General features: G+C 38.1%; 1 protein-coding gene across 4 annotated transcripts in view; it reads right to left on the bottom strand.

The window, feature by feature from the left end:
* CEP112 (centrosomal protein 112) overlaps positions 1-12,359 on the bottom strand; it is a 575,007-nt gene that overhangs the window by 104,877 nt on the left and 457,771 nt on the right. For all 4 annotated transcript variants that reach the window (XM_058284590.1, XM_071210757.1, XM_058284587.2 and 1 more), the window contains exon 23: positions 5,878-6,027. In XM_058284590.1, the coding sequence (XP_058140573.1) occupies positions 5,878-6,027 (150 nt within the window). The remainder of the gene's footprint in view (positions 1-5,877; positions 6,028-12,359) is intronic.

Below are 12,359 nucleotides of genomic sequence, written 5' to 3'. Positions count from 1 at the left end.
AAAAACCCTCAAAAACCTGGGTCCAAGGAAAAAAACAGAGTTCTGGAGTACTGGAGAGTTGCATGGTAGCTCAACTTTAAAACCTGCCATTGTTCCCATTATTTTGTTATTAGTGAACAAAAGTTTGAGACTTCTCATCAATATCACCAAATTTGGAAAAAAGTAAACTGTGTAGCTAGCCTCATCACCATGTCCCTCTTTCACGCAGGGTAGTGTGATGGAGAAACACGCAAATATCAGGACTGTCTATCTCTGAGGGAAGTGAAGGACAACGTCAGACTTCAGGACTACATACCAAACTCGGATAACAATTCAAAACCCAGGGGGACAGAAGATGCTCCTCCTCACCATTTAGGTAGTGTGAGCCTTGAAAAACGTTTAACAAAATCTCAAAGACAGAATAGTCAGCCTAACAAGACTGTCTGAATGCCTCTATGCCAGCTTTTACTTTCCCTTCCCTTCCTTCTTTCAGGCTAGAGAAAATGGAGAGATACTGTGGTGGTGTGGAGTTATATACCCAGAAAAACATCATCTTAATCTTAATCTATTCCTGTGTGTGTGAATCCATCGTAAATAGGACCTTTAGAAGAGATGACTTCAGTTAAGGTATGACCCAACTGAATCAGGATGTGTCTTATTCCCATTACTGGAGTCTTTATAAGCAGAATGAAATTCAGACACATAGAGAGCCATGGGGAAAAACCAGAAGCCAACAGAACTTAGAGATCCAGGAGAAGCCACCATATGTATTGCCATGTGACTGAAAATCCAAGGACCAAGGATTGCCAGAAGCCAGCCCCAGACCACCACAGTCTTTTGGGAGAAAGCATCACCTTGATGACATCTTGAGTTTAACTTCTCTTCACCTCAAAACTGCAAGCCAATATATTCCCATTATTTAAGGCAATCCAAAGGTATTTGTTTTGGCATCTAGGAAACTAAAAACAGACACTGCAAATAAATATTAGTTACAGAGAGAAGAGAATCACTATGCTTCAGAAAATTATCATATTGAATACATAATATCTAGATGTAATCTGGTTAACTACTGAATCTATCCTGGCTCATCTACTAAACTTAAATGGGTAAGACAGTCTTCTTCAGGAGACCCTAAGGAAAAGCAAATCCCCGACATGGTGGGAAACTCAGGTTGTCCAACCTTCTTTACAGCAATGTTAAATGCTAAGTGAGCAATGTCTACAAAATTCTCATGGGAAGAAAATGTGAATAAGAATATTGTGCCTATCCAAGGTGTCACTCAAACAGAAAGGTTAGCCAGCAGCCATTCTTAAACATGAAAAGTCAGGAGAGAGCACCCATGAGTCTGGAAGGAGCTACTTGACCATGAAATCCCAGCCAATGAAGAATGGAATCAAAGAAAAAATTTTGGGAATGGATATGCTGTGGTAAAAAAGGACTTGTGGTGATCACTGCGTCATGAAAATACAGAATGGGTATTAAACTAAAGGATATGGTTAAAAACAAATTGTGACTATCATAAACCTGGAAAATGTGAAAAGAAAAATATCACCCAAAGCAGGTGATGGTAAGGATGGATGATCAGAGGAAGGGGTAGGGTGCTAATGGACTTATCTTTCAGCAGAAAAATCAATACTTTCTATCTAAAAGTTCCATAATTCCTTCCTTTTATGCTAGGTTTTTTCTTTTTTCTTTTTTTTAAAGATTTTATTTATTTATTTAATTCCCCCCTCCCCCAGTTGTCTGTTTTCTGTGTCTATTTGCTGCATCTTGTTTCTTTGTCCGCTTCTGTTGTCGTCAGCTGCACGGGAAGTGTGGGCGGCGCCATTCCTGGGCAGGCTGCACTTTCTTTCGTGCTGGGTAGCTCTCCTTACGGGCGCACTCCTTGCACGTGGGGCTCCCCTACGCAGGGGACACCCCTGCGTGGCACGGCACTCCTTGCGTGCATCAGCACTGAGCATAGGCCAGCTCCACACGGGTCAAGGAGGCCCGGGGTTTGAACCGTGGACCTCCCATGTGGTAGACGGACGCCCTAACCACTGGGCCAAGTCCATTTCCCATAGGTTTTTTCTTACGTTGAATTTAAGTGGAATTAAAACCAAGCTTTTTCAAAACAAAAATATAGCATCTGGAGAAATGTCCCATTTTATGAATCTGTTTGGCTTTCCTTCCTTCTTTTTCCTTATACATAGTGGGATAGTTGGAATGATGTTCACTTAATGCTATACTTATTCTTTCTGGGTGATGGAATTTGGGATGACTTTAAAGGGTTTTACTTTTGCTTTTCCTTTGCATTTTTAATTTTTTCCCCTTTATTAGAGAAGCTGTGGATTTACAGAACAATCATTCCTAAAATACTGAATTCCCATATACTACCCTACCAACAACACCTTGGATTTGTTACAATTGATGAAAGCACATTTTTATAATTGTACTATTAATTAAAGGCCATGGTTTAACTTAGGGTACACTGTGTAGTACAGTTTCATTGCTTGAAAAAAATTTTATTCTGTTATATAAAATAACTAACATTTCCTGTTTTAATCATATTCAGATGAAGATTTCAGTGCTGTTAATTGTGTTTACAATGTTATGCTGCCATCACCACTACATTTCCATCATTCCAAATAGGAACCCTGTACATTTTAAGCCTTAACTTACCGTGTTTTGTACCTGCATTTTCATTTAAAAATATTTTGTGAACATTTTTAATATCCTTAATTATTCTTCTCCTTTATAATTTTTCAATGCCACATAATTTTCAGTTTATATGTTATAATGAAAAATAAAGTATGGAAAGGAAATAGAGACTGCCAGGGTTGGGCCCGTCTGACACATAATATGACCTCAATAAATAATTATGGAATAAATGAATTAATACTATAATGAGCTTCCTTTTGGCAAGTAAATCTTAGGGCAACTCTTTAATTGTCCCCTTAGACAATTGTCCCCTTAGAGTAAATTCTGAAAATGTGTCAAAGGTCAAGTATGTTTCTCAGGCAATTTAATAATGATATGTATTATCAAATTATCCTCCAGAAATTTTTGTCAAGTTATACTGTACCAGACTGGTAGTCCTTTAAATGGACCTTAGTATATTAGTTTATACCTCAAGCTATCCTCTAAAGAATTACTTTAATGAAAGGTGCTATTTACCCAAAGAAATATTATTATAAGCCCTGGCAGTGTAAGTACTAGCTTTACTTTTCATCTCCATTCTTGATCACCAACATGAGGGAGTTCAACTCATCAACAATCTGAGAAACAGGGTGAAGTGCATTTCACAATTAGCATTCACACTTTTTAAAGAGCAGTATTTAATGTGCCAGCCGATAAACACATTTGATTTCAGAAAACCAAGTCTCATGGTGACTGTGCTTCTCTCTCTCTATATATATCTGTATGTATAAAACACTCAAATATGATTAGAATGTCTCAATTAAATAACTGTTGCAAAAAGGCTGCAACATCCAGAGAAGGGGAGAAGATGAGAGTGAGGATATTCAGGTTCCTTTATGCACTTGGTCATGGACTGACTTTGGTATACAGAATGTAGGAGATGCAGGTGTGGTGTAACAGTTAATGGCTGAGGCTCTTAGACTGACTTGAACCTGGCTCTGCTGGTTGTTTAGCAGTATGACGTTGGGCTGGTTATTTAACCCTGGAGCCTCAGTTTCCACATTTGTAAGATGCAGAAGATAGAAATACCTTCCCCATAGAGATTACTGTAAGGCCTAAATGAGACAATGGAGCATGAGGTGAATGAAAATGTTTGAGCAGAGCCTGGCACATAGTACATGTTGAACAAATATCAGCTATAGTTCTTATTATTCTTGTTATATAGCCTAAAAAAAAAGATCCAAGGCATTGAGTGTAAATGAATCAATTATTTTAACTTTAACTTAGCAAAAAATGTTCTTCCCTTTATACATAATCTAAAAGAGTGAATCAAAACTGAACTAGAGGGAAGCTGCTATGGCTCAACTGATTGGGTTCCCGTCTACCATATGGAAGGTCCTGGGTTCACGCCCCAGGGCCTCCTTGTGAAGGGAGGGTGGCCCGGCCTGTGGAGAGCTGAAGGCCCGCGTCTGCGAAGAGCTGATGCAGCAAGATGATGTAACAAAAGGGAGACAAGCAGACACAGAAGAATGCGCAGTGAATGGACACAGAGAGCTGGAAGCCGCAAGGGGGGAATAAATAAAAATAAAAAATAAAATAAAAATAAAAAACTGAACTATATATCCTATCTATGTTGTAATTTTAATAATTTTCAAGTACTAACATTAATTAATGTTAGTTTTGGATGATAATGTTTTTGTTAGCAATGTTTTGGAGGTCACAAATGTAACATACACATATAAGCCGCCATCTTTTGAATTCAGTCCTTATGATTGGACACTGTTGGAAATAAGGATCAGAATGTTTTTCCCTATTAACAGGTAAATGGGTTAAACTGAAAAAACAAATGATCAAAAACAGGCAGTTATACTAATTATAATTCTTTCACCTCAAGATTATTTTTTAATTTCCAAGAAATGATACTAGAACTATATTGTTAGCATGAAGTAACTTAATTGATGTTTTCCCTTTTTCCTTATAAGGGTTCAATTATTTATTTAAAATTTTGAAAATTACCACTATGTACCATATTTAGACATAAGCTGGAAAAGAAATTCATTTACAATGCTTTGTATATAACAAAAGCAATTTAAACAAAGTACCACTTAGTTCATGCAAGACAAAACTGTTATACATGTCAATGGATACTTTGTGAATTTGTAAATAAAAAAGCCTTGAAAGCTAAAAAAAAGACCAGAATATGAAAAAGAAGTACCTATTTTCTTTTCATTGCATATGTAGGGAAATGAAGCTCACAGCAGGAATTAATTAGGGAAAATGTCATTAAGAACAAAAAAGTCTGTCTTTAGTTCAAAACTGAGAAGGTTGGATGTAATGGCCTCTAAGGTTTTGTCCATCGCGGAAGGTTTTTTATTCCATTCAGTGTTTTCCCAGCTTAAAGGGTGTACATAAAAACGCAACTTATGAGGAGGTCAGGTAGAAAAGCAGAGTGATAAAACCCAAATGTTTCTTTTCTTTTGCTTTGTTTTGTATGATTACGCTACATGTTTTAACAGAGTAAAATCATAGAAAAAATAATCTTTCGCTGAGAATTCTTTAAAAAAAAAGGTTTTGTTCTTTTTAAACCTTATTTATAAAGGTTTCCAGATGCTTATCCTCACAGATTAAACGCAGCATGATGTAGACACTTAAAATAATATGGCTGTGAAGCCAAGGAGAAACTACTTTGAGATTTAACTGCCTCTCACCTAAAGAATCAGAATCCAGGGTGTTTTTTGTTGCTATTAAAGGTGTGATTGTCTGAAGTCACTTGGAAACAACCTAGCTTCTCAGCAGCAACACATCTACCCTGTACTAGGTCAACACACATCAAATGGTTGGCATTCCAAGCCTTGAACAGGTTATTTCTCATTATGTGAATACATAATGAAAGGATGTGGGTAAAGAATAGCATGTAAACTGGAAGCTGACTTTTGAATTTATTAGACAGCAGTACCAGGCTAATATAGTCATTTTAATTTCAACAGACAATTCCAAAGGGGTTCTCAAGAGAAAGGACAGGGTATTTTCAAATATTTGTTCAGTGTGAATGGATTGGACTTGCCAAAAATGAGTTTTTATGCTGGCATGTGCTCTCTTAGAGGGAAATCAGCCTGAGTCACTGGATACATCAAAGGTAGAGTCCAGTGAATGGAATTACTGCAGGCTGTGTGAACAAGCCAGATATCTGCACTCTTCTGCCCACTGCTGGGATTTCAGCCCTCCTTTTAATTACATGAAAGCAGCTGGTACCACTGGTTACCGAAGTCTTCAGATTACCTTGATTGCTTGGTCATTATCTCTAATCAGCTGCTGCTTCTCTTCTTCAAACTTTTGTATAACATCCTGGAGCCGCCTTTCTGCAACAAGCTGCTGCCGGCTGTTCTCCTCTTTCAGAGAGGAAATGGTTGTCTGAAGTTCAGCTATGATCTAAAATGAAAACAGCATGCTATAACTTCAAATCTTCAATGAGAGGCATTTATTTTATAGATTGATGCTTGACTAAAGAATGAATTTAACAAAAACTCTACTTCACAAACTAAATATTTTCAATTAACATATCACACACTATAGTGCATGAAATTCCATGCAATAAAAGATTATAAAACTGTGAATGGTGAACTGCTGAACCAAATATATTTGGAAGACATTTCCACTATAACATTCCACAATATTTACGCATCAGAAGAAAGAACATCTGTGATCTTAAAAATACAAAGAGCATCAGATTTTATTTTCCTGAAAAAATACTTGAATGAGAAGAGATGTTCTGCCTTTAATAATACTTTGAATTGCAATAACCAAAGAAAATAATGAAGAGTTCATTCTTCATAGTTATAGTCACGTAGTTCTACGCAACAATTTTAGAGTATTTATTAATTATCATTATATTGTGCTAAGAACTTTAAATCTTTATGCCATTTACTACTGTGAGACAAGCATTACTACTGTCCACTTTTTATAGCAAGGAAACAGAGGCACAGGAAGAGGTTGGATGTGAAACTGTTGACGATGACATCCAATTTAGGAGATCGGCAGGTTTGTACCATGCAGTCAGATCAATCGCTGCAGTTCTTCCAACTAGCCTATTGTTTTTCTTTTAAACAAGGTTTTGGTATTGGAAAAACGTTTATTTTAATGTACTTCTAAATAGGTTGTTTTCTCCCTAAATCATACATATCCACTAAAGTTTACTTTGGTTCAAAGTATGCATTTCAGAAACTCCTGTCTCTGTCTCTATATTAGAGAAGTGGATTCATATCAAGGCTCCCTCTCAGTTCTCAAAGTAACCATCTGATGAGAACTTTTTACATTTAATGGAAGGACCTGGGCTTGATGAGAGCATTGCCCGGCCTGGGACTGGATGTATTCATTTCCTTTCAAATTCAATGGTGATGGCTTTTTTAAAAGCAGGAAGTGGTTGTTTCTTCTAATAAAAGAAACAAGATTGGTCCTGGGTTAGAATATAATTCTGTTGGTTCAATGTGGGGGCGGGTTGGCAAGAAACACTGGACAAGTTAGTTATTTTCCTTGAAGCTCAGTTTTCCCAACTATTATTTGATGACAAAACGACTAGATTACAGCATTATAAGGCAATAAATAGGAACTGTCTGGAGTGCCCCAGATGCCAAGTCCTATAGAAATCTAGTTGTTACTACTGACATTAAATAATAGAGTCTTTACAAAAAAACATGGAGTATTTTTACTTCTAAAAGCGAGTAAATTCACTGTAAAAAAATTTACCATTTAAAATTTGTAACTAATCAAATATTAAGGTGATTGTGAAAGAAGTGATAAAATGCAAAGCAGAAGTATATTAACATTATGAAATGCAAGCTTGAACCTTCTGCCATGAGTAGAAGAATTCATTTACTGAGAATGAGGTCTTCATCTGTTTTCTGAATTTTGATTAAATGTTGTTTCCATTTTGGCATCCATTCAATTAATTCTCATAGCACTGCTGTGAAACAGGGAAGGTTAAATTCCTGTAGTGTGTGTAAAGAACTGAGCCACATAATGATGGACTCACAGTTACAGAGTAAGAGGAGCCAGAGATAAGAAAGAGCCAACTGATGATGCAACTGGAAAAGGACCTTATACGGAAGGTTCAATGCGGATCAGCAGAATATCCATGTCTACATAAAATAACATGACTTTAAAATGCTGTTTGACCTAAAGTAAGGGGGAAATGGAAAGGAGAAATGAGTTTATATGGCTACGAGTTTCTAAAAAAGAGTCTGGAGGCTGGCAGAAGGATTGCCCTCATGCACAACAGAGCAGAGTCAGAGAGACAGATAAAGCAGATACAACCCCCAGATATTGGTTCCTTTGAAGGCTAAAGAGACCCATGAGAGTTATGGCCATGGCCGATGGGGTTAACTACCAGGGCAGATGGCCCCTCTTTGGAAATGGTGTTTATGTGTGATGAATCTGGACTCAGATGGGATCTCCCTTCATAAGACTTTCATGCTAATGTGCTGGAGGTGCAGTTAACGTTGGGATTTAAGATATATTTAGGGGATTTGAATCTCTGGACTGACAATGTGATAGCCAGGTCCTGAGCCTCAACAGACTCCAGCACCTACAATCTGATTTATTGGACTTACCACACTCAGCTAAGATGGAGTTGAAGAAGGACAATCACCACACCATGGAGCCTAGAGTGATTACAACTGAAAATGGGAGGATTGCATCCAGCATCCATGTGGAATTTGAGCCTCCTCTTGACATAGAGGTACAATGGACACAACCAATCCAATGTCCACATAGAAGAGGTGGTATTGGATTGAGAAAAGTGGACATGGTGGACGATGGGTATGGGGAAAGGCAGGAAGAGATGAGAGGTGGAGGTGTCTTTGGGACATGGAGCTGCCCTGGATGGTGCTTCAGAGGCAATCACCGGACATTGTAAATCCTCACAGGGCCCACTGGATGGAATGGAGGAGAGTATGGGCCATGATGTGGACCATTAACTATGAGGTGCAGAGGTGCCCAAAGATGTACTTACCAAATCCAATGGATGTGTCATGATGATGGGAACGAGTGTTGTTGGGGGGGGAGAGGGGGGGTGGGGGAGCGGGGTTGAATGGGACCTCACATATATATTTTTGATGTAATATTATTACAAAGTCAATAAAAAAAAAAAAAAAAAAAAAGAATATATACTCTGGCGGTGGACTTGGCCCAGTGGTTAGGGCATCTGTCTACTACATGGGAGGTCCGCGGTTCAAACCCTGGGCCTCCTTGACCCGTGTGGAGCTGGCCCATGTGCAGTGCTGGTGAGTGCAGGGAGTGCCCTGCCATGCGGGGTATCCCCACATAGGGGAGCCCCATGCACAAGGAGTGCACCCCATAAGGAGAGCTGCCCAGCATGAAAGAAAGTGCAGCCTGCCCAGGAATGATGCCACACACACGGAGAGCTGACACAACAAGAGGACGCAACAAGAAAAGAAACACAGATTCCTGGTGCTTCCTGACAACAACAGAAGCCGACAAAGAAGATGCTGCCAATGGACACAGAGAACAGACAACTGGGGTGGGGGGGTGGGGGGGGTGGGGTAAGAGAAATAAATAAATAAATAGATCTTTAAAAAAAAAGAAAAAAAAAAAAAAGAAAGAGCCAGATTTCCTTGGCCCAATAAGAGACTTAAGATTGGTATTTTATAAGAACATGGGGCCAAACAGTCAAAACAGCTATACTATTTCAGTATTTCAACTTGAGTAAATGACAACGTGGCAGGAGTGGTGGGTTTACTTTTATAATATGTGCAATTTTATCTCATCTGTTTATTGTGTATCCACCACTTGTCATACATTTTTAAAGCACGAAGTAATTTTGCTGTTTTTTTTTAACAATAAGAATTAGAACAGCTTTTAACTGACCAAATACTGATGATAAAAATATGTTTGGGCACTTCAGCTGGCTCCAGGGCATGAAAAAGGGACACCTCTCATTTTCAAATTTATGACAAGAGTACATCAAAAAGAGATAAATGCTGGTTTTGGAAAAGATGATGAGCAAAGTCCAGGAAGTTCTGAGAAGGGCATGCTTGCTTTTATGTGGAATATGAAACCTTGCATTCTTTGGGGAAATAATGAGATTCCTTTGGGAGAATGAGATCATCTGTGGAAAGTTATTTTAAAAATTACAAAAGTGATAAAGGAGAGAATGTCAAAACTCTACAGGTGAAACAACTTGGATAGACAAGTAGCTTGGTTGATAGACTGATACATAAGATAAATTTGGAAGGGCAGCTAAGGAGTGGGTCCCAAGTGCAAGGAGTGGGCCCCACAAGGAGAGCTGCCCTGTGCAAAAAAAGTGCAGCCCCGTCCAAGAGTGGCCGGAGAGCTGACGCAGCAAGATCACACAACAAAAAGGACACAGTTTCCTGGTGCCGCATGACAAGAATGCAAGCAGACACAGAAGAACACACAGCAAATGGACACAGAGAGCAGACAACGGGGGGGAAAGGGAGAGAATTAAATAAAATAAATCTTTCAAAAAAAAAGTCACAGTTGTGACTTTGAAAAAAAACAATGGATGAATAATTTTGCCAGAGATGTATAAAGAAAAGAAACTGTGCTTGGAGTTGGAAAGCGTGGGTTTGAGTCTTGTTCCGCAACTTAACTTTCTGATGTAGGGGGAAATTGCCACTGCTGATGAGCCTTAGTTTTCTCATCCATAATAAGGGAATAATAATAACTACCCAAGTGGTTGTTGAGGACTAAATTAAATAATTATGGGAAATATACAATGTCTGGATAAATACGTTTTGCCTCCTTCCAAACCTCATTCTTCCCTCCCTCCTTTCCTTTTGTTATTATAATTTTTTTTTAGGGTACCAGGGTCAGGGATTGAACCCAGGACCTTGTATGTGGGAAGCTGGTATTCAACCACTGAGCCATTCTGGCTCCCCTGAGTTGTTTTTCTCATTTGTTTGCTTGTTGTTTGTTTGTTTTTTGTTTTGTTTTAGGAGGCACCCAGCACCATACCTGGGACCTCCCATGTGGGAAGCAGGCACTCAACTGCTTGAGCCACATCTTCTCTCTCTTTATTATACTTTTAATACTGTTACTATAATAGCTAAGAGTTATTAAATGTTTTATTATGTATTAGGGACTGTACTAAGCATTTTTGGCATTGTTTGATTTCATACTTAAACAACCTTATGAGGTAAGTACTACACCCCCATTTTTCAAGTGAGGAAACTGAATTCCAAAGAGCACAGGTAACTTGTTGAAGGTCATGTAAATGGTAGGGCTGGTATTCAAATTCATGTCTGAGAGACTCCAAAGCTCAGGCCTTCTTCCACACTAATTTACATGTAATTTGCTTTAATGTTGACTAATCAGGCTTCCTCATACATTCCTTTAGATAAGCTTAAACACTCCTGTTTAGTTTCATTAAGCATTTAAGCATTTTCACTTGCTATCTTATAGCTCACTCCCGGTCTGCCTCCCCCATTTAACAAAAAACAAAAGTATGCAGGATCTAAGGGCAGACCAGCTGAGGATTTTTTGTGTTTTCATTTAAACTAATTTTTGGATTAACAAGATTTCTTTTGATTATAAGGATATTTCTTCTCTGGATTAAAAAGGATATTTCCCTATGATCCTCCCTCAAGGAAGGGCTGGAAAAATGGCAATCAAGACAAAATCATCATCTTTAAGTAATATAAATGATTCATCATTTAGACAAAAACATACTGCTTTTCTAATGAAATGTATATTATACAGCATAAATGTATATTTTAGAAAGAAATATAGAATCTAAGAAATTTCATAGTATCTATCACTGTTTTGCTGGGGTAAGGGATTGGGCTAAGCTGGTGCCAAGGATGAGCACTTCCACTGTGGAGTCAGATCCAGGTTCGAACCTACCTTGCTCACTTGCTAAGCTCTGAGCTACCATTTTTGCAGCTGGAAAAATAGGGCCAATAATAGAGGTTCTAATCCCAGAAGTATTGTGAATGAAGACTGAAAGAGGCAATATGCTAAGCGTCCCATAGCGTTAGATATTCTTTTGTTTTTGCATTGTTCTTACTAGTATTAGGTGTTAACTGACAAAATGGGACATAAATTTTGATTTACTACTACATATCACTATATACATGCAAAAAATTAGGAAAAGTTGATTTAAAAAATCATTAGATATAATGTCCATAAGACTCATTGGCTTTATACATGCAAAAAATTAGGAAAAGTTGATTTAAAAAATCATTAGATATAATGTCCATAAGACTCATTGCTTAATTTATCCAGCTGTAAAAGGAAGTCAAGTAATATTTATTTTAGAAATATTCAGACAGCTAAGGAATGCTTGGGATTCCCTAAAAGATGCAACGGCATGCCATTAGAACAATTTTGCAGAAAAAGTATTTCAGCACCATATTTCAGGTGGAGACAAGCACTCAATTATTGGCCTTTCTTCTATTAAAACTACTATAGTAACAATAAACAGCAGGACATGCATGGAGGGACTTATAATTCTATTTCCTAAAAGAAGGCAACACTTGAGCTGCTGACTTTACGTAGAATTGTCATTTTGAAATTTGTTGATAAGCAGCCTCTAGGTGCAACAAAATGGAGTACTGCAAATGCAACATAGCACAGATGATGTCAAACTGCTTACATCATAGATTTAGGTGTATATTGCCAACCCTTGTGGACTATGTTTCAGGCAGGGCTTGTTCAAGTGCACGGGCTGGTTTTACAAGATCTGAGTGAGAGAGAGTGTGTGCATGCGTGTGTGCATGTGCGCT

Source organism: Dasypus novemcinctus, chromosome 21 (genome assembly GCF_030445035.2).
Source record: "Dasypus novemcinctus isolate mDasNov1 chromosome 21, mDasNov1.1.hap2, whole genome shotgun sequence".
Classification (NCBI taxonomy): domain Eukaryota; kingdom Metazoa; phylum Chordata; class Mammalia; order Cingulata; family Dasypodidae; genus Dasypus; species Dasypus novemcinctus.
The sequence above is the reverse complement of the archived record's forward strand: the minus strand, read 5'-3'. Positions and strand labels throughout refer to the sequence as shown.